The sequence below is a fragment of the Triticum dicoccoides genome, chromosome 6B (assembly GCF_002162155.2).
Source record: "Triticum dicoccoides isolate Atlit2015 ecotype Zavitan chromosome 6B, WEW_v2.0, whole genome shotgun sequence".
NCBI lineage: Eukaryota > Viridiplantae > Streptophyta > Magnoliopsida > Poales > Poaceae > Triticum > Triticum dicoccoides.
In genome coordinates, this window is record NC_041391.1 from 179998240 (window position 1) to 180017121 (window position 18882).

Below are 18882 nucleotides of genomic sequence, written 5' to 3' on the forward strand. Positions count from 1 at the left end.
AGATCAGCCGGAACTGATCGCAAATCAAAAGCACATCTAATTAGGCTTCAAATGAGTTTAGCAACAGAGCAAGAAAAGAAAAATGATCAATGGTCTCATCGTTTCCACAGAAAACATAGTTTTTGTCACCTTTCCGCCTCCTTTTTAAAAGATTGTCTCTGGTAAAAATACTTTTTCTGCGGAGAAGCCACAGAATAAAAATTAATTTTAGCTGGAGCCTTGACATTCCATAGGAACTTCCGAAGTCAATAGTACAAGTCGAGGTCGGAGCGTGTATCACGAGAGACGAGACGACAGTGTCAGCTAGCTAGCTAGGGTTCGGACGACGAATGCGCCGGCCATTTATTAGACAGCGATGACGAGCAGCGTCGAGTAGCATGCACGTACATCACATGTATATCAATGTATGGTTCTCCTGCTCTCCCTCCTCCTCCCATCGTTCCCGAGCCTTATCTCCTGTATGTATGTACGTCCGGTCCTGCGTTTTCAGACATTCCAGTAGAAGCTATAACCACTAGATTAATCAAGTAACTACTGGCAGGACTACGTACTTAAGAGTGCGATAAACAGTGTACGTACGGTGGATGCATTTTCTTCAACTCCGTCGCCTTGTGTGATCACTTAATAGGTCTACCATGTACACACATGCGCACATGCAAATTCGCATGGGTTATTTGCATGGCATCGACTGAATCGTCCGCATGCAGCGACGCGATAACGCGCGACCGGTGGAGGCCGGCCGGCGCCACACGTCGCTGCGAGAACCGGACGCCGGGAAGGAAGACGACGCGGGCCTGCCAGGGTACGTAGAGAACGACGGCAACCATAGTCGTGTAACACGCAGAGCTAGCTCCGGCACACGCTCCTCCGACCCCCGGTTCCTATAAAAGGGCACTCGTGAGCTTCATCGTCCCAAATCAAGCAAGCAAGCAGCCTGAGCGCTAGTTGATCGATCAACTAGCCAGCCAAGGAGCGGAGCGAGAGCGTGAGGAAGATGTTTGGGTGGATGACGCCGCCGCAGCTCAAGGGGAAGGTGGTGCTCATGCGCAGGAACCTCCTCGACTTGAACCACTGGCAGCAACCCCTCAGCCACGACACCTGGGACGAGGTCACCACCAAAGGCGTCACCTGCCAGCTCATCAGCTCCACCGTCGCCGACCCCAGTAAGCAACATCCTTCTCTTCATTTATGTATGGCTAGTAGTAATCCCCCACAAACTGACTAAGCAAGCTAATGATGGAATGGCATGGATGGATGCAGATGACGAGAGCGGCACCAGGGGTCTCTTGGGCGAGGAGGAGCGAGTTGAACACTGGGTGCTCCACTTGCCCCCCATCAACCACGGCGATACCACCTACGATGTCACCTTCGACTGGGACGTGAAGAAGCAAGGCATTCCCGGCGCCGTCATCATTCGGAACTACCACGCCACCCAGTTCCTCCTCAAGACCATCACCATCGACGACGTCCCCGGCCACGCCGGCCCCATCGTCTTCGTCGCAAACTCATGGGTCTACAACACCAACAAGTACCACTACGACCGAGTCTTCTTCACCAACGACGTAAGTGTGCTCGCCTAGCTCTAGCTGGACATATTCTAGCATCGGGCCATGAACAATTAGTAAGTGAACTGAACAAGCACGATTGATATGCCATGCAGACGTACCTGCCAAGCGAGATGCCGACGTTGCTGCAGCCGTTCCGAGAGGACGAGCTCCGGATCCTGCGAGGGGACGACCCCAGGCAGAAGAACGGCGCCTACGAGGAGCACGACCGCGTCTACCGCTACGACCTCTACAACGACCTCGGCGATCCGGACCACAAGAATCCTCGCCCCACCCTCGGCGGCCCCGACAGCTTGTACCCATACCCGCGCCGAGGCCGCACCGGCAGGAAGCCCATGGTGACCGACCCCACGTGCGAGAGCAGGAACGTCTTGCCCGTGCTCCAGCAGTTCTACGTCCCCCGCGACGAGAACTTCAACCATGTCAAGAAAGCCGACTTCACGGCCTACCTCATCAAGGCCATCTCCGGCGGCATCCTCCCCCTCCTCCGCCAGCAGTTCGACTCCGTCTCGCCGCGCGAGTTCGACGACTTTGAGGACATGTACAAGCTCTACGAAGGCGGGCTTAAGATCCCCGACATCCCCGCCCTGGACGAGCTGTTCAAATCGTTCCCGCCGCTGAGGAGCATCATGCCGGCCGGCGGGGACTTCCTCCTCAAGATGCCCATGCCGCATGTCATCAAGGAGGACAAGCTCGCGTGGCGAACGGACGAGGAGTTCGCCCGGGAGATGCTCGCCGGCCTCAACCCACACATCATCACCCGCCTGAACGTGTTCCCTCCGAGGAGCACGCTTGAAGGGTACGGTGACCAGACGAGCAAGATCACGGTGGAGCACATCCAACACAACCTCGGCAAGCTCAACGTCGACAAGGCAATCGACGCCAAGAGGCTCTTCATCCTAGACCACCACGACAACTTCATGCCTCACCTGCTAAAGATCAACAGCCTCCCAAACACATTCGTCTACGCCACCAGGACGCTGCTCTTCCTGCAAGATGACGGCACTCTCAAGCCAATCGCCATCGAGCTCAGCAAGCCCCTACTTAACGACCTCGGCACCAAAGTGGTCGGCGCCGACAGCAAGGTCTACACGCCCCCCTCCTGTGGCTCGGAGTCGGAGTGGGCTGTCCAGGACACCATCTGGCAGCTGGCCAAGGCCTACGCCGCTGTGAACGATTCCGCGTGGCACGGCCTCATCAGCCACTGGCTCCATACGCACGCAGTCATCGAGCCATTCGTGATCGCCACCAACCGGCAGCTCAGCGTCACGCACCCCATCCACAAGCTCTTGCAGCCACACTACCGCGACACCATGACCATCAACGCCCTGGCACGCCAGGTCCTCATCAGCGCCGGTGGCTTCTTCGAGATGACCGTCTGTCCAGGTGAGCACGCACTGAGAATCTCCTCTGAAGTCTATAGGAACTGGAACTTCACCGAGCAGGCACTGCCGGTAGACCTGATCAAGAGGGGTGTGGCGAAGGCGGACACGGAGAGCCCGTGCGGAGTGTCGCTGCACATCAAGGACTACCCGTACGCGGTGGATGGGTTGGCCGTCTGGTCGGCCATCGAGACTTGGGTCGACGAGTACTGCAGGATCTACTACCCCTGTGATGACGTGCTTCGGTCCGACGTCGAGCTACAGGCATGGTGGAAGGAGGTGCGTGAGGTCGGCCATGGCGACATCAAAGACCAGCCCTGGTGGCCCAAGATGACAACCGTGAACGAGCTCGTCAGGTCATGCGCCACCATCATCTGGATCGCCTCTGCGCTGCATGCAGCCGTCAACTTTGGCCAGTACTCATACGCAGGATACCTCCCCAACCGTCCGACGGTGAGCCGGCGACAGATGCCGGAGCCGGGCACCAAGGAGTACAAGGAGGTGGAGACTGACCCGGACCTGGCCTTCATCCACACCATCACGAGCCAGCTGCAAAGCATCATTGGAGTGTCCGTGATCGAGGTCCTGTCCAACCACTCCTCCGACGAAGTCTACCTGGGGCAGCGTGATGAGCCAAAGTGGACATCAGATGTCAAGGCGAAAAAGGCGTTCGAGGACTTCAGCCAGAAGTTGATCGACATCGAGAAGAGGATCATGAATATGAACGCGAATCGCCAACTCAAGAACCGGAATGGGCCAGCAAAATTCCCCTACATGCTACTCTACCCCAACACATCTGACATCGATGGTGAGAGCGCCACCGGGATCACAGCCAAGGGCATCCCCAACAGCATCTCCATCTGATCGATGTTATGCCGTTTTATGTTATTGTTGTATGTTTCCCATTGCAAATAAGGAACGCTGCATGTGCACGTTTCATGAGTGGCCAGAAGCGTGCTCGTTCACGTTGAGGCGAGTTGTGTTTATTTTCGTGTTGATGAAGTTGTTTTGGCCGCAATGGAAAGCCCGTGGGATGGCACGGATGAAGGGTTGTGGTCGGCCAGTGTGTTGAGCTGGACATATATACGGAAAAAAATTGTATGAGACCGGGTCTCATAGACCAGCTTGTGAGACCCTATCGGATGAGCGACATGTGGCATTGACAATCTCAGAGCATCCTAATCCCACTTCACGTCTGATCTCAATCCCAACAGCTGATTCCCGATTCCAGAACCCCACGTACGTACGTACGTACATCCTTCATCGCTCTAATAGGTACGTGGGACTAGGGTTTTCTTTATTTTCCTCGCGTCTATGGCGGCCACGCCCAAGGGCCTCGACGGCGGCGGCCAACCGGCACGACGCAGCAGCGAGGACCTCTCTTCCATGATCTCGCCGAAGAAGCTCGTCGCCGGCGGCCTGTCGGACGGCTCGTCCATGGCGGATGCATGCCACGATGTTGGCCCGGCGGACACCACGTTCATGGCGGCCGTGCGCCACGGCGTCGTTGCGGACGGCCGGACCGACTCCTCGTAGAGACGCGTCTAACTGCTCCTTGCCAGTGCACTTGTTTGTCTCCGTCGTCGCGTTCCAAAACCCCAAGGGCCTTGACGGCGGCGGCCAACCGGCATTACGCAGCAACGACGACCTCTCTTCCATGACCTCGCCGAAGAAGCTCGTCACCGGCGGCCTGTCGGACGGCTCGTCCATGGCGGATGCACGCCACGATGTTGGCCGGGCGGACAGCACGTTCATGGCGGCCGTGCGCCAAGGCGTCGTTGGGGACGGCCGGACTGACTCCTCGTAGAGATGCGTCTAACTGCTCCTTGCCGGTGCACTTGCTTGTCTCCATGGTCGCGGCGAGACGGACTGCTTGGGCTCGACCATGGCGGCCGTATGCCATGATTGCTTTCTGGCCGGACTCGACGGTCATGTTGGTGCACACTAAGACGCCGTGAGTGGTCGTAGCAACTCGTTTTGGCCACAGCAGCGCCGAGACGTATCAAGCTGGGTTCCGTTACGTGCTTGTATATCACAAGTTCGTGCCCACCGATCGATCCCATGTACTGATTCTCATGAAATTATATTGTTCATTGCCCAAACTCCATGATGATTTTGTGAAACAAATACATTTATTGCCATGATGATTTTTTCAATTTAGTACTACACAAATTTGGTTTGCTCTCCTCTTCAGCATGACTTGCTGAACCTATGCTTTGATCTAAGTGTGGATGTACAATATTTGTTTACGTCTTTATAAGGTACAATCCACACATGAAAAAGAAAAGGACACATGAGCTCATTTGGCACAATTGAAATGCATAGAATGGTTTTCGAAGCATGAGAAACAAATATATGTTCATCTCGATGTGTTTTGTTGGCCTGATGGTCCAAAGAACAACCACTAAAATTAATATATTTGTTTACAGGTCCGTAAGGAAAACCCAGACAATAAAAATGAAAAGGACACATGAGCTCGTTGCTAATGCAGTTGCCTCCTGTTCTTGTGGTTTATGTGATGACTAGAACAGATGTCACCACTGAAACCTGCTTGTACTTGTACCTTCGTTGAAATCCAATCGCCGAACGGTAGACAGTGTTGGGTTTTGTTTATCAGCTTGAAGCAACAAACTTGTAAATTCCCCTGGAATGCGTGGTGGAGCATAGAAAGCAGAATAATCACCAAATGACAGGGATGTCGTCAATGATGGAGCTATATTTTGAAAACAAGCATTCGGATTTGATGACCCCTGTTTCAGTAAGAGGAATGAAATAAATTATTTGACCATGTCAAAAATATGAACCGCGTAGTATAAAACATTATTCATATGCTTACGGGAAATTCTGAATGTCCAATCAGATTTGTTGTTAATTCCGTTGTATGATCGAATGACCCCTGTTATAAATAAATTAATGGGATAAATTATGTCACCATGTCAAATATGAATCATATAGTATAAACTTTTACTGATATGCTTACCGGGAATATCGAAGGTCCAATTGGATGTGTTGTTAATTCCCTTGTACGTGACACTGACGAATGTCCTATACCTCTCCCTGCACATTGTGTTTTTTATGTGTTTGTATTCAAAAATGCGAGATTACAGGGAAAAATAGAAAGTATTCAGACCTAGGAAAATAAATAATAAACATACCCGTCTCTGAACTGAGTTCCAATGACCCCTGTTTAAATAGAATGAATATAATAAATTATGTCACCATGTAAATATAAGAATTATATAGTATAAACATTTGATATACTTACTAAAAATTCTGAAGGTCCAACCGGATGTGTTGTTAATTCGGTTGTACGTGACACTGCGGTATGTTTTATACCTCCCCCTGCACATTATGTTATTTTTGTATAAGATGGGAAACTACTCGAACCTAGGGAAATAAACAGTAAACCTACCTTTCTTTGATGCAGCCTTACTTCTTCCTTTCTTTGATGTAGCCTTATCTTTTCCTTTCTTTGGTGCTTCCAGTGCATCTTTTGACCGTTTCTCCATTGGGCCTTTTTTCCGTTTAGGGGCTCGAAATGATACCCGTGCTTTATCAACATCTGCGGTAAATTCAGCATAACATCTTGTCTCCTCATTTTCATCCACACTTACTTTGCTTAGCAACTCACATACTTCAGAAGCCAACTTATCAATACCATTGTCTAGGTGTCGAAGAACCTCCTTTGAGGGTTTACACTTCAATGCAAGCGATAGCATCTTTCGAGAAATTTGGGCACACTGCAATTCTGCATTATCATTAACCCCTACTTTAGAATTGAAGATATCTTGTTTTGCGTACTTTGTCCATCTATTCATTATGTATTGGCTTGGCAATGTGACAATATTACAAAAATTGTAAACTTTATGAGCATGCTTGCACAAAATACCTACAAAATTAATAGCAAACCATTAGGTTAATCCTATAATTTCATATTAGTTGACGGACGAAGAATGTATACATACCCACACATCCATACAACTTGCAAGAACAAGATATCTCCAAAGTTGTTGGGTTAAAATCGACAATGGCTTCACCATCCTCTCGATAAAAGGATTTAACTTTGTACGTGTTGATTGTGCTTTCATTACACAACAGAGTGCATGACCAAGTAAACTGCCTCTGAAATTCCTCTTCAAAATAAGTATAGAGTGACCTCGTGTATGATGCAGCTGCCTCCTTCAACAAAGGATGTCTAGCTATGCAAAGCACTGGGTCTGTATGGCGCGATTGAAAATCTTCATATTTTTCTTCGCGTCGAAGACGTGCGACACACTTGTCATATTTTTCTAGCAACTCTGAAAGCGAGAGTTTTCCATTGAATGTTGTTTTGAAGGCATTGTTCATCCCTTCACTCCTCTGGGTCGATGTCATGTCTGCACTAAATGAATCTCGCCTATATACGGTTGCCCACTTCTCACGAAATTTGAACGTATTGTTAATCCAAGAATTATCCTCAAGGCTGTATTTAACCAATAAATCATGCCATCTTGATTCAAAATGTGCAACTGACCTTTCTTCATATACACACTGCTTGAGTTCAGAAAGAAATTCCGGATGGTCAGCAATAACATGACTCGGATGTTTAACGGCATTTTGATATAGATGCCATAGACAAAGGCGATGGCTTGCGTTCGGGAATACCTCTGCAATTGCATTCATACTTGCAACACACTGATCAGTGAAAATTGTTTTTGGCTCCTTACCGGACATTGCTTGTAGGAAGGTGCTGAAAAGCCACACAAACGAGTCGGCAGTTTCATCAAATATTATTGCAGCACCGAAAACAATAGTCTGCTTGTGATGGTTAACACCAAGCAGAGGAGCAAATGGCATTTCAAACTTATTGGTGGAGAATGTGGTGTCAAAAGAAATAACATCTCCAAATAAAGAATAATCCATTATTGATTGTCCATCAGCCCAGAAGAAATTTGCTAGTGTACCATCCTCTTTATTAAGTTGCACAGCATAGAAAAATGATGGATCTTCCACTTGTTTGTTCTTTAAATACTCCATGAGAGTTTGGGCATCTTTGGTCTCCAAATACTTGCTACGCTCTCTTGTTATATAGTTATTGGAATCCATCTCCAAGAAAGGCACATTTTGTGCTCCTGCACACCATTCTTCAAAATAATTATATATTTTTGATGGTCGTATACCTGCTGACCGCATGTGGTTGATCATGTGTTTATCGACATCTAGTAGCTGTCGTTGTGATCTTAACATGTGTGCCTTGTCCGGAGATACCATGTGATGATTGTGCTCATTGACAGCCTTCTGAATCAACCAAACACCCGCCGGAGTAATATGGAACTGAACACGAGCTTTGCAATCTGTCCTCGTAGAAGCCCGTTCTTTCCTCGTCTCATGTGTGCTATGTTTACCCTTTACTCCTTCCTTACTGCAAACTAAATACCTAGCAGATAAGGTATCATCTGCTCTTGCTTTTCTGTGTGTCCATCTGACACTAAATCCTTTACTTTTGGCATACGCGTTATAGAACTTGTATGCCTCTTCTTCAGAATCAAAACTCATTCCCTTCTTTGGCACAATCTGCTTTGAAGATGCATTCGGATTATCCTGTTACACACATGAAATACACCAACACCATCAGCATTGTAGTATAATTATTTTAAAATCAATCGATACATATTTTATATTAAAAGATAGGTTTATATGGTATTATTTACCTTACTTACACAATTTTCTTCTCCTTTATCAACTCCCACAAACTCCAGGCCAGTATCATGGGTAAACATATTTCTCGGCGTCATAGGCTCACGGATCGACTCGCCCATTGCACTGTTCGTCGATTTACAGAATTCCATATTTTCCTCCTGGCGTTCGAACAACATAATTCAACATTATTAATTTACATATTTTCAAGTTCAGTTCTACAACTAATGCTATATATAACAGTGGCTAGCATCGAATGTATGAACCAAGCTAGCGCAGAACTATGCACATGTATATTCTGAATACTTATGTACCCATGCATCTCACACGCACCGTGATAGGACAAGTCCTAGACCCACATATCGCCGTCGCCGCCGCTGGCGCCGCCCTGACTGAATGCATGACGGAGCTGCTGGACGCGCCTTGACGCGTCGCCGCGGTTGACGAGTTTGTCCGGCCGGCCAGAACGATGTCTTGACGCACACCCACCATATGTTCTTCTTGGCTTCCGGGTTGCATAAGCTTCATAGTTCACGAGTTTCAGTGTAAGCAATCAGATAGTTGCCAAGCACTGGACTAGTGCAATCACTCAGCCAGCTTGGCCGCATGGATCACTTACCGGGACTGGAAGAGTTATAGATGGATGTGGCGCCTTAGATAACATTGGAACCACCGGCCGGGAGTTCGCCGCCATGGAGGACTGCGGTATCACATAGCAGCTGGATGCATCTTGCTGCACGGCCGCCATGAACGTGGTGTCCGCCGGGCCAACATCATGGCATGCATCCGCCATGGACGAGCCGTCCGACAGGCCGCCGGCGATGAGCTTCTTCGGCGAGGTCATGGAAGAGAGGTCCTCGCTGCTGCGTCGTGCCGGTTGGCCGCCGCCGTCGAGGCCCTTGGGCGTGGCCGCCATAGACGCGAGGAAAATAAAGAAAACCCTAGTCCCAGGTACCTATTAGAGCGACGAAGGATGTATGTACGTACGTACGTGGGGTTCTGAAATCGGGAATCAGCTGTTGGGATTGAGATCAGACATGAAGTGGGATTAGGGTGCTATGAGATTGCTACCATCATATATTTGCCTGTCTACTGATTTTGAATTTGACATTAGTCAGATTTTCTTCATAACGACACATGTTGATGATTTTGCTGATGTCGACCACTTCTTCCTCCGAAGTTTTTCGTTTTCTCTTTTCTCTTTGTTTTTAGATGTTTTCATTTTTTTTTCATACAAGGCAAAAAAGTTGTTCATGGCAACCATAATTTTTGTTCATTTTTTCTTCGGAGATGGTAGCAATGCTCATATTATTTTCCTTCTTCGGTTCACCACCACTTCATGGTATTATGATTTTCCGTGTGATATTTTTGTCCATGCTAGTTGTTTCTTGTTCTATAAATTTTGTTCACGGTTGTGATGATTTTAGTTCAAATTAATTTAATTTTTGAAAGTCTAATCTTGGCACATGCCCAATTTTAGTCTTCCCATGCAGCAAGTTTTAATGGGCTCCTCCCATACAGGAACAAAGATGCCTCTGGCGAGGGCCGAAGCGGCCAGGCCTAGATGAAATGCTGGCGGCAGGCGCAACAGCGCGGCGACGCGCCAGAGCTCGTCGGCGACGGCAGCGTGTTAGGCGTCGAGGTGGTGTGCCTGCTGGGCGGTTGAGGTCGCCGGCTAGAGCAGATGGGCCAATCTGGCCGCTCAAGCGAGCGGGGTGACGGCGGCGTGAGCCGTGGGCGGCCGGCTCCGCCATGGCCGTCGGCTAGTGGAGTTAACGGCATGGCTGGATCCGCCACGAAAATCTCACATGATTTGCCCCGCACAATTGTTTGTGACAGCTCCCTCGATCGCACATGAGCGCTTTCGCCGCGTGTGTGACCAGAGGAGATATCACCGATGATTTTATCTGGATCGTGTGGGATGGACCCCCTGTCGCCTATCTAGGCAAGGCGACGGTTTAAAACTGTGTATATGCGGATAAAAACCGTTTGTATAGACTCGTCTACACTAGTGTTAAGTAACACGTTTCAGATGACCTAACTTGAATGAACAAATAAACAACTAGTATGGAAGAAAGAGATTTCAGAAACACCTAGTATATTGATCGGCATGGTCGGTTAAGCATCAGAAGGGATAGATTAGTGAATTTGAATATGTGAATTTGTGAAAGAAGTTTCTTCGGAAAGAAAAGCATGTTCCTCATTTGCCGATGCAGAATCGTGTGACAAATGAAGTATAGTAACATCCAAATCTTTTCCACGTACTTGAGGCAGAACAGATGGTAAAGATGAGGTTCCATTGGTTGATCTTAAGTCCGGTAATCTGCACGGATAAGATGGCAGGTAGAAAGATAAGACAACGAATGCCGATTAACAAAGAAAGGTAGGAAAAGAGAAAGAGTAAAAAAGGAAATCACCTATGGAACTGTAACTTCAATCCATCAAACTCAGTTCGAAAAGATCCCATATTAGTGGCGGAAACAAAACATGCAGTACGTAAAGCACGAAGGAAAGAAATTGTGTGAACACAAACGCGGTAGAAAGGATCGGATTCAAAGGGAAATAAAAAATATGGAAGAACAACGAAGAACAATGTGGATGAATAAAAAAAAGAACTAATTAAGAATGCAGAGACGGAAGTAAGGAGATGAACAGGAAGCATATAAAATGATAAACATATAAGGTCCTCCCATAGTCGAGAACAGGAAAATACGGCAGTACATACAACGTACTCCCTCCGTTCCTAAATATAAGTCTTTTTAGACATTTCAAATTGACTATAACATACGGATGTATGTAGACATATTTTAGAGTGCAGGTTTACTCAGTTTGCTCCGTATGTAGTCACTCGTTGGAATCTCTAAAAAGACTTATATTTGGGAACGGAGGGAGTATATGTACAACACCAACATGTATATTGGAACTATTTCATGTATTCATAACGTACAAACATTACCTGTTTTTTTACCTATTCTGAGAGCACACAAATGCACGAATCACGGCGCAAACGTATCCAAAGACGCGGAGTGAGCATGACACCTATGAAAACGTTTCTAGCTGATCGGGACTGCTATGGTTTCACACCCAAAGAAAACAGCATGCTACGGGTGGCAACTGTGCCCATCGACGACTTTGGACATTGCCCGTCAAAGACAGCAGCGAAACTTCCTGCCTCCCCCCATCAGATGTGTAATCTCTCTCTCACATGTTGTTGTCGAGTATACGAGTATATTGATGAGCAGCAAGGACATAAGGACATAGTAGAAGTTAGACTAAGCGACTCCCTTTGACTGACTAAGGTTCAGTTTTTCTCTTCTGATGCTCGATGATTTGTGCAACTCTAGTCTCGGCGAGAGCATCAAGCAGAAAAGTACCACTACTTTTGCTTGGCTCTGCGCAACTACTAGAGAAAAATAGCCTCGACCGTGAGTGAAGTGACAACCATGGCTGCCAAGAAGCTCGTGCTCATACGCCTCCTACTCGTGGGGTTCATAATAAACCATGTAGCCCGCACCGCCGCCGGCGCCGGTGACGACGACCACCAGTTCGTCTACTCCGGCTTCGCCGGCAGCAGCGGCCTGCTCCTCGACGGCGCGGCGTCGGTGACAGAGAGCGGCCTCCTGGAGCTCACCAACGGCACGCTCCGCCAGAAAGGACACGCCATCTACCCGACCCCGCTGCGCCTCCGTGGCCGCTCCTTCTCGTCCTCCTTCGTGTTCGGCATCCTGTCCGCCTACCCCGACGTGAGCGCCAACGGCGTCACGCTCTTCGTCGCCCCGACCGCAAACTTGTCGGGCGCCATGGCGGCGCAGTACCTCGGCCTCCTCAACACCAGCAACAACGGCAACGCCACCAACCGCGTCTTCGCGGTGGAGCTGGACACCATGCAGAACAACGAGTTCAGGGACCTCAGCGACAACCACGTCGGGATCGACATCAACAGCCTCGTCTCGGCCAACTCCACCGACGCCGGCTACTACGACGACGACGACGGCAGCGGCGGCGAGTTCCGCAACCTGACGCTCATCAGCCACGAGGCGATGCAGGTATGGGTGGACTACGACGGCGGGACCGGCAGGATCAACGTCACCCTGGCTCCCCTCGGGATGCGGAGGCCGGCGAGGCCGCTGCTCTCGGTGGTGCACGACCTCTCGGCGGTGATCCCCGACACCGCGTACATCGGCTTCTCGTCCTCGACAGGGCTGGTCAGCTCCCAGCACTACATCCTTGGATGGAGCTTCGCGTTGGACGGCCCCGCGCCCGCCATCGACATCGCCAAGCTGCCGAAGCTGCCCCGCGAGTTCCCGAAGCCGAGGTCCAAGGCCATGGAGGTCATCCTGCCCATAGCCACTGCCGCGCTGGTCCTCTTCGTGGGGACGGCCCTTGTCCTCCTCAGGAGAAGGCAGCTGAGGTACAGCGAGCTGAGGGAGGAGTGGGAGGTGGAGTTCGGGCCGCACCGCTTCTCCTACAAGGATCTGTTCCGCGCCACGGAAGGGTTCAAGAACAAGAACCTGCTGGGGTTAGGAAGATTCGGCAGAGTGTACAGAGGAGTTCTTCCGGCGTCCAAATGCGAGATCGCGGTGAAGAGGGTGTCGCACAGCTCGAAGCAGGGCATGAAGGAGTTCGTCGCCGAGATCGTCAGCATAGGGCGGATGCAGCACCCCAACCTCGTCCAGCTGCTCGGCTACTGCCGCCGGCAAGGTGAGCTGCTTCTGGTGTACGAGTACATGCCAAACGGGAGCCTCGACAAGTACCTGTATTCTCAGCCTCAAGAGGCCAACGACAAGCACAACGGTACTCTGAATTGGGTTCAGAGGCTTGGGATCATCAAAGGCATTGCATCGGGATTGATCTACCTCCACGAGGAGTGGGAGAAAGTTGTCGTCCATCGCGACATCAAGGCCAGCAACGTGTTGCTCGACAGCGGCATGAACGGCCGGCTCGGCGACTTCGGGCTCGCGATGCTGTATGACCACACTGCCGACCCGGAGACCTCGCATGTCGTCGGAACCATAGGGTACCTAGCCCCGGAGATTGGCCGTACCAGCAAGGCGACCATCCTGACCGACGTGTTTGCCTTCGGCATATTCGTGCTGGAGGTCACCTGTGGGCAGAAGCCCATCATGCAAGATTCAAAGGATGATCAGCTCATGCTGGCAGACTGGGTGGTGGAGCACTGGAACAGGGGGTCACTGGTTGAGACGGTGGACAGCAAGCTCCAGGGCGACTACGATGCCGATGAGGCGTGTGTGGTGCTAAAGGTGGGGTTGTTGTGCTCTCACCCGTTTCCTGAAGCAAGGCCTACTATGCGGCAAGTCTTGCAGTACCTGAATGGTGATATGCCGGTGCCGGAGCTAGTTCCGGCGCACCTGAGCCTCCAGATGCTGGCGTTCATGCAGAATGAAGGGTTTGATTCGTACGTCATGTCGTATCCTTCATCTGTGGAGAGCATTAACAGCCTCACTAGCCTTGTGCACGAGAGATAGGGTATGGTGTTAACATTGGTTTGTATTCCTTGTCTCTTGTATATGGGCAATTAAGCTCATACTTGTGTATGGTATATGTTGGAAACGATTGTTTTGGCAATGCTTCACGATGTATTGATCGGTGCAAAGCGCACGTATATATGGAGTACAAAGTGGGCCACAACCTCAACTATACAAAGACTAGGAGGTGGGCCAGACTATACAATAGACATGTACAAACCATATATTCAACACCCCCCGCAGTCGAAGCGTCGCCGGAGACGCAAAGACTGGACCTGAACTCCTCGAAAACAGAAGTAGGCAGTCCCTTCGTCATGACGTCGGCGAACTGCTGCGCCGTCGGGACGTGGAGAACCCGGATGCGCCCAAGAGCCACCTGCTCACGAACGAAGTGTATATCGAGCTCAATATGCTTCGTTCGACGATGATGGACCGGGTTGGCGGAGGGGTAAACGGCGGAGACGTTGTCGCAGTAGATGAGCATAGCCTTGTGAACATCACAAAGCAACTCCTGAAGCAGCTGACGGAGCCAAGAGCATTCAGCAACGGCGTTAGCCACTGCTCGATACTCAACCTCGGCACTCGAGCGGGAGACGGTGGGCTGTCGCTTGAAAGACCAAGAGATCAGGGACGGCCCAAGGTAGACACAGTACCCCGAGGTGGAGCGCCGTGTGTCCGGGCAGCCAACCCAGTCCGCATCAGAGTAGGCGACGAGGTCGGTGGAGGTGGAGGCCGTCAGCGTAAGTCCCAAGGACTGGGTGCTGCGTATGTATTGGAGGATACGCTTCACCAGAGTCCAGTGAGAGTCGCGCGGAGCGTGCATGTGAAGACAGACCTGCTGAACGGCATACTGCAAGTCGGGGCGCGTCAGGGTCAGGTACTGCAGGGCACCCACAATGGAGCGGTAGAATGCCGCATCAGATGCAGGCGAACCCTCCAAAGCGGAGACCTTGGCCTTGGTGTCGACTGGCGTGGGAGCGGGCTTGCAGTTAAGCATGCCAGCTCGATCAAGAAGCTCATGGGCATAGCGCTGCTGATGCAGGAAGAACCCATCTAGCCGTCAAACCACCTCAATGCCAAAAAAATAATGCAGATGACCCAAATCCTTCAAGGCAAACTCATCACGAAGACGAGCAGTGAGCCGCTGGAGGAGGGCGACAGTGGATGCCGTCAGAATGATGTCGTCGACGTATAGCAGCAAGTAGGCCGTGTCAGCTCCGTGATGATACACGAAGAGGGACGCATCGGAGCGAGTCGATGTAAATCCGAGCGTCTGCAGGAAGGCGGCGATGCGCTGGTACCAGGCTCGAGGTGCCTGCTTCAACCCGTAGAGCGAACGGGAGAGCAAGCACACATGATCTGGATGCGTGGCGTCGACGAAGCCGGTGGGCTGCTCACAGAACACCTGCTCAGCCAGGTGACTGTGCAAGAAGGCGTTGGACACATCCAACTGGTGCACAGGCCATGCTCGGGACACGGCTAGCTGGAGCACGGCGCAGATCATGCCCGGTTTAACAACCGGGGCAAATGTGTCGGTGAAGTCCACGCCCGCGCGTTGCCGAAAACCCCGAATCACCCAGCGAGCTTTATAGCGCTCGAGAGTGCCATCCGGACGAGTCTTGTGTCGAAAGACCCACTTGCCCGTGATGATGTTGGCACGGGGCGACCGAGGGACGAGCTGCCAGGTACGGTTCCGCTGGAGCGCGTCGAATTCTTCCTGCATCGCAGCGAGCCAATGAGGATCCCGAAGGGCGGCTCGAGCTGACGATGGGAGAGGAGACGGCTCAGAGGCGGAAGCAACGAGAAGATACTCATCGCTGGGGTACCGCGTGCTCGGGCGAAGGGTGCCAGCCCGAGAGCGAGTCATCGGGCGGGGCAGCAGGTCCGGAGGGGAGGTGGGCGAGGACGAAGACGAGCCCGCCTCCGATGTGACTGCCGCGGTCGAGGCTGCCGCGGACGAGGCCGCCGGCGAGTCGGCGGGCGAGGCCGCCGGCGTGGCGGCGGACGAGGCCACCGACGTGGCGGCGGACGAGGCCGCCGGCAGGGTCGAGGCCGGGGACGCCGGGGGCGTCGCGGGCGTCGAGGGAGGTGCGGCCCCTAGGGCAGCCAATCGGGGAGAGACTCGACCCGTGGCCCGGGGGCACCCTCAAAGCCGGGAGGCGGCCCAAGAGAAGCTCGTTGGCGGCCATCACCGGGAGCGGGCAAGGCCGCAATATCTGAAGGTACCTGCTGGAACGGAAAAACCATCTTATCAAAGTAAACGTGTCATGAAGTGATCACCCGATGAGATATAGGATCATAGCAGCGGTAGCCTTTGGTGTTAGGAGGATAGCCGAGAAAAATGCAGGCCACAGACCTAGGTGCGAGCTTATGAGGAGCGCTGGAAGCGATGCTGGGGTAGCACAGACAACCGAAGATGCGGAGCTCAGCATAGGAGGGTGGCATGCCAAACAAGAGGTGATGAGGTGCAAAATTCCCGCGAGTGCGACAGGGACGAATGTTAATGAGTAGTGATGCGGTGGCAAGCGCGTCGGGCCAAAAATGTGGTGGCACGTTGGCGTGAAAGAGAAGGGTGCGAACGCAGTCATTGAAAGTGCGTAGCACGCGCTCAGCGCGGCCGTTTTGTTGCGAAGTGTACGGGCAAGTGAGACGAAAGATCGTGCCGTGTGTGGCGAGAAGGTTGCGAATCGCAAGGTTATCGAACTCCTTCCCGTTGTCTGTTTGCAACGCATGAATGGGACGTCCAAACTGCGTGGAGACATAGGAGTAGAAAGCGGTGAGAGTGGCAACAGAGTCCGACTTTCGCCCGCAACGGGAAGGTCCACACATAGTGCGAAAAATCATCAAGTATGACAAGGTAATAAAGATAGCCCGTGTTACTTGCAACAGGAGAGGTCCAGACATCACTATGAATTAACTCGAACGGGTATGATGCGACATGCGAGGAATTGCTAAAAGGAAGACGAACATGTTTGCCGAGGCGACAAGCATGACAAGTGTGATCGTCGATCTTATTACACGTGAATGAAAAACTCCGAAGAATATGACGAAGGGTGGCGATGTTGGGATGACCGAGACGAGCGTGCCAAAGGTCCACTACGGCAGAAAGCGCCATGGGTGCAGCAACGGATGAGGTAGGTGAGTGGAGCAGGTAGAGCTCGTCGGGGCTGTCACATCGGTGGAGCATCATCCGGGTACGGGCATCCTTGACAGAAAAGCCAAACATGTCAAATTCAACGGTAACAGGATTTTCACGTGTAAGAGAACGAACGGAAACAAGATTTTTAATGATGTCAGGAGAAACAAGCACATTAGAAAGATATAATGGCATGGAGTTAGAAGGAAAAGCAGCATGGCCGACATGAGTAATGGGCATGGAAGAGCTGTCACCCACGGTAATGCGAGTAGCGGTGTGAACGGGGTGAGCGGCAAGAAGGTTACCGGGTTTGGCGGCCATGTGAGCCGTGGCTCCGGTGTCCATATACCAGTCGCCACCGCCAGTGTACTGTTGCAGCGTGGGGCGGTGTGGAGAGCCGCTAGGAGCGCGGGATCCCAAGGCGCCGGCGGGAGGGCCGGGGCAGACGGCGCTGGCTGAGGCGGTGGCGCCACATACCCATAGCCCGAGGGGCCGTAGAGCGGCACGGGCTGGTACGCCTGAGGGGCCGCGTACAGGGCCTGGTGAGGGGCTGGGCAGGCGCCAAAGGAGCCGGGGACGGGGGCACGCGGGATAGGCATGGAGTACGCGTGCACAACCCCCGTCCAAGGGTTCTGGCCTGCCTGCCAGGGCGCCGGCGGTAGCGGGCGCTGCGGATGGCGGGGCGCCCCGCCGTGGGCAGCTGGCTGCTGCGGCTGCTGCTGCTTGCGGCCTCCTCGGCCGCGATGCCCGCCCCGTCGCTGCTGCTGCTCGGCGGGGGGCGGAGGGGCCTGCAGCGGCGCCGGGTAGGGAAACCCGGGCGGCGGCGGCGCTTGGAAGGGGCCCGAGGCGGTGGGGCCGGGGCGGTGGGCGGCGCACCGCCACGGGTACCGGCGATGAGTGGCCCGGGTGCGTGACATCCGCATCCGCCGCTCCTCCAGCTTTAGGTACGCGACGATCTTGGGGAAGGTCGGATTGGTGATGAGGGGGATGTTGGAGGCGGCGTTCCCGAAGTCATCATTCAGGCCGGCGATGAGGATGCTGAGGAGAAGCTCATCGGAGACCTTCTCGCCGAGGTCACGGAGCTCATCAACAAGCTTCTTGAGGCGCATGCAATAATCGTCAACAGACGACTCAAGCTGCTGGCACCCAAAAAACTCGCCGTGCAAGAAGACCTTGCGTTGGAGCGCGTTGTCGGTGAAGAGGCCGTTGAGCTTGGTCCAAACAGCGTGGGCGTCATCGTCGGCGAAGACCACCGTGTGGAAGAGGTCCTTCGAGATGGTGGTGTAGAACCAACGGATGAGAGTGGCGTCGATGGCCGTCCACTCCTCATCGTCCTCCATGAAGCGGGAGTCCACGGAGCCATCGATGTGATCCCGGAGATTATACTCACGGAACACGAGGGAGAAGTACGTCTTCCAGGCATAGTACATGGAGGTGAGGTGGTCGAGGACGACGGGAACCCGGGCGAGGATGTTGAGGTCGCGGATGACGATGGATCGAGACCTTCGAACGGGTTGGTGCGGCGGCTGCGGGAGGTACCGGTGGAACCGGGGGAGGCCATGGTCTAGAGGGGAGGTGCGGCGGCGCTGGAGCGGCGGCGCGGCAGGGAGTAAGGCGGCGCGGCTGGAGGGCGGCGC

The 18882-nt window shown here is 52.5% G+C and overlaps 3 protein-coding genes across 3 annotated transcripts; 2 read left to right on the top strand and 1 right to left on the bottom strand.

Moving 5' to 3' along the window:
- Window positions 1-914: 914 nt before the first annotated feature.
- On the top strand, window positions 915-4085 carry LOC119322730 (putative linoleate 9S-lipoxygenase 3). The gene is made up of 3 exons (XM_037596241.1): window positions 915-1163; window positions 1261-1562; window positions 1661-4085. The coding sequence occupies exons 1-3, from the start codon at window positions 995-997 to the stop codon at window positions 3809-3811; spliced, it is 2622 nt and encodes an 873-aa protein (XP_037452138.1). The 5' UTR covers window positions 915-994; the 3' UTR covers window positions 3812-4085.
- Window positions 4086-5355: 1270 nt separating this feature from the next.
- On the bottom strand, window positions 5356-8776 carry LOC119325243 (protein FAR1-RELATED SEQUENCE 5-like). The gene is made up of 8 exons (XM_037598986.1): window positions 8638-8776; window positions 6913-8527; window positions 6360-6836; window positions 6213-6289; window positions 6103-6130; window positions 5928-6004; window positions 5784-5843; window positions 5356-5697 (listed from the first exon to the last, which is right to left on the bottom strand). Exons 1-8 carry the CDS (start codon window positions 8773-8775, stop codon window positions 5482-5484), a joined length of 2688 nt encoding a protein of 895 aa, XP_037454883.1. The 5' UTR covers window position 8776; the 3' UTR covers window positions 5356-5481.
- A 3150-nt stretch (window positions 8777-11926) lies between these two features.
- On the top strand, window positions 11927-14284 carry LOC119323601 (L-type lectin-domain containing receptor kinase SIT2-like). Its single transcript, XM_037597293.1, has one exon. It carries the CDS (start codon window positions 12067-12069, stop codon window positions 14107-14109), a length of 2043 nt encoding a protein of 680 aa, XP_037453190.1. The 5' UTR covers window positions 11927-12066; the 3' UTR covers window positions 14110-14284.
- Window positions 14285-18882: the final 4598 nt, after the last annotated feature.

What these genes read in the sequence shown, in the direction of transcription:
- LOC119322730 (XM_037596241.1), top strand. Translation starts at nt 995, where the DNA reads ATGTTTGGGTGGATGACGCCGCCGCAGCTCAAGGGGAAGGTGGTGCTC. An exon ending in CTCCACCGTCGCCGACCCCA is followed by an intron (nt 1,164 to 1,260) that starts GTAAGCAACATC and finishes GGATGGATGCAG; the next exon opens with ATGACGAGAGCGGCACCAGG. An exon ending in GAGTCTTCTTCACCAACGAC is followed by an intron (nt 1,563 to 1,660) that starts GTAAGTGTGCTC and finishes TATGCCATGCAG; the next exon opens with ACGTACCTGCCAAGCGAGAT.
- LOC119325243 (XM_037598986.1), bottom strand. Translation starts at nt 8,775, where the DNA reads ATGGAATTCTGTAAATCGACGAACAGTGCAATGGGCGAGTCGATCCGT. An exon ending in AAGAAAATTGTGTAAGTAAG is followed by an intron (nt 8,528 to 8,637) that starts GTAAATAATACC and finishes TGTGTGTAACAG; the next exon opens with GATAATCCGAATGCATCTTC. An exon ending in TTGGACCTTCGATATTCCCG is followed by an intron (nt 5,844 to 5,927) that starts GTAAGCATATCA and finishes TATTTATAACAG; the next exon opens with GGGTCATTCGATCATACAAC.
- LOC119323601 (XM_037597293.1), top strand. Translation starts at nt 12,067, where the DNA reads ATGGCTGCCAAGAAGCTCGTGCTCATACGCCTCCTACTCGTGGGGTTC.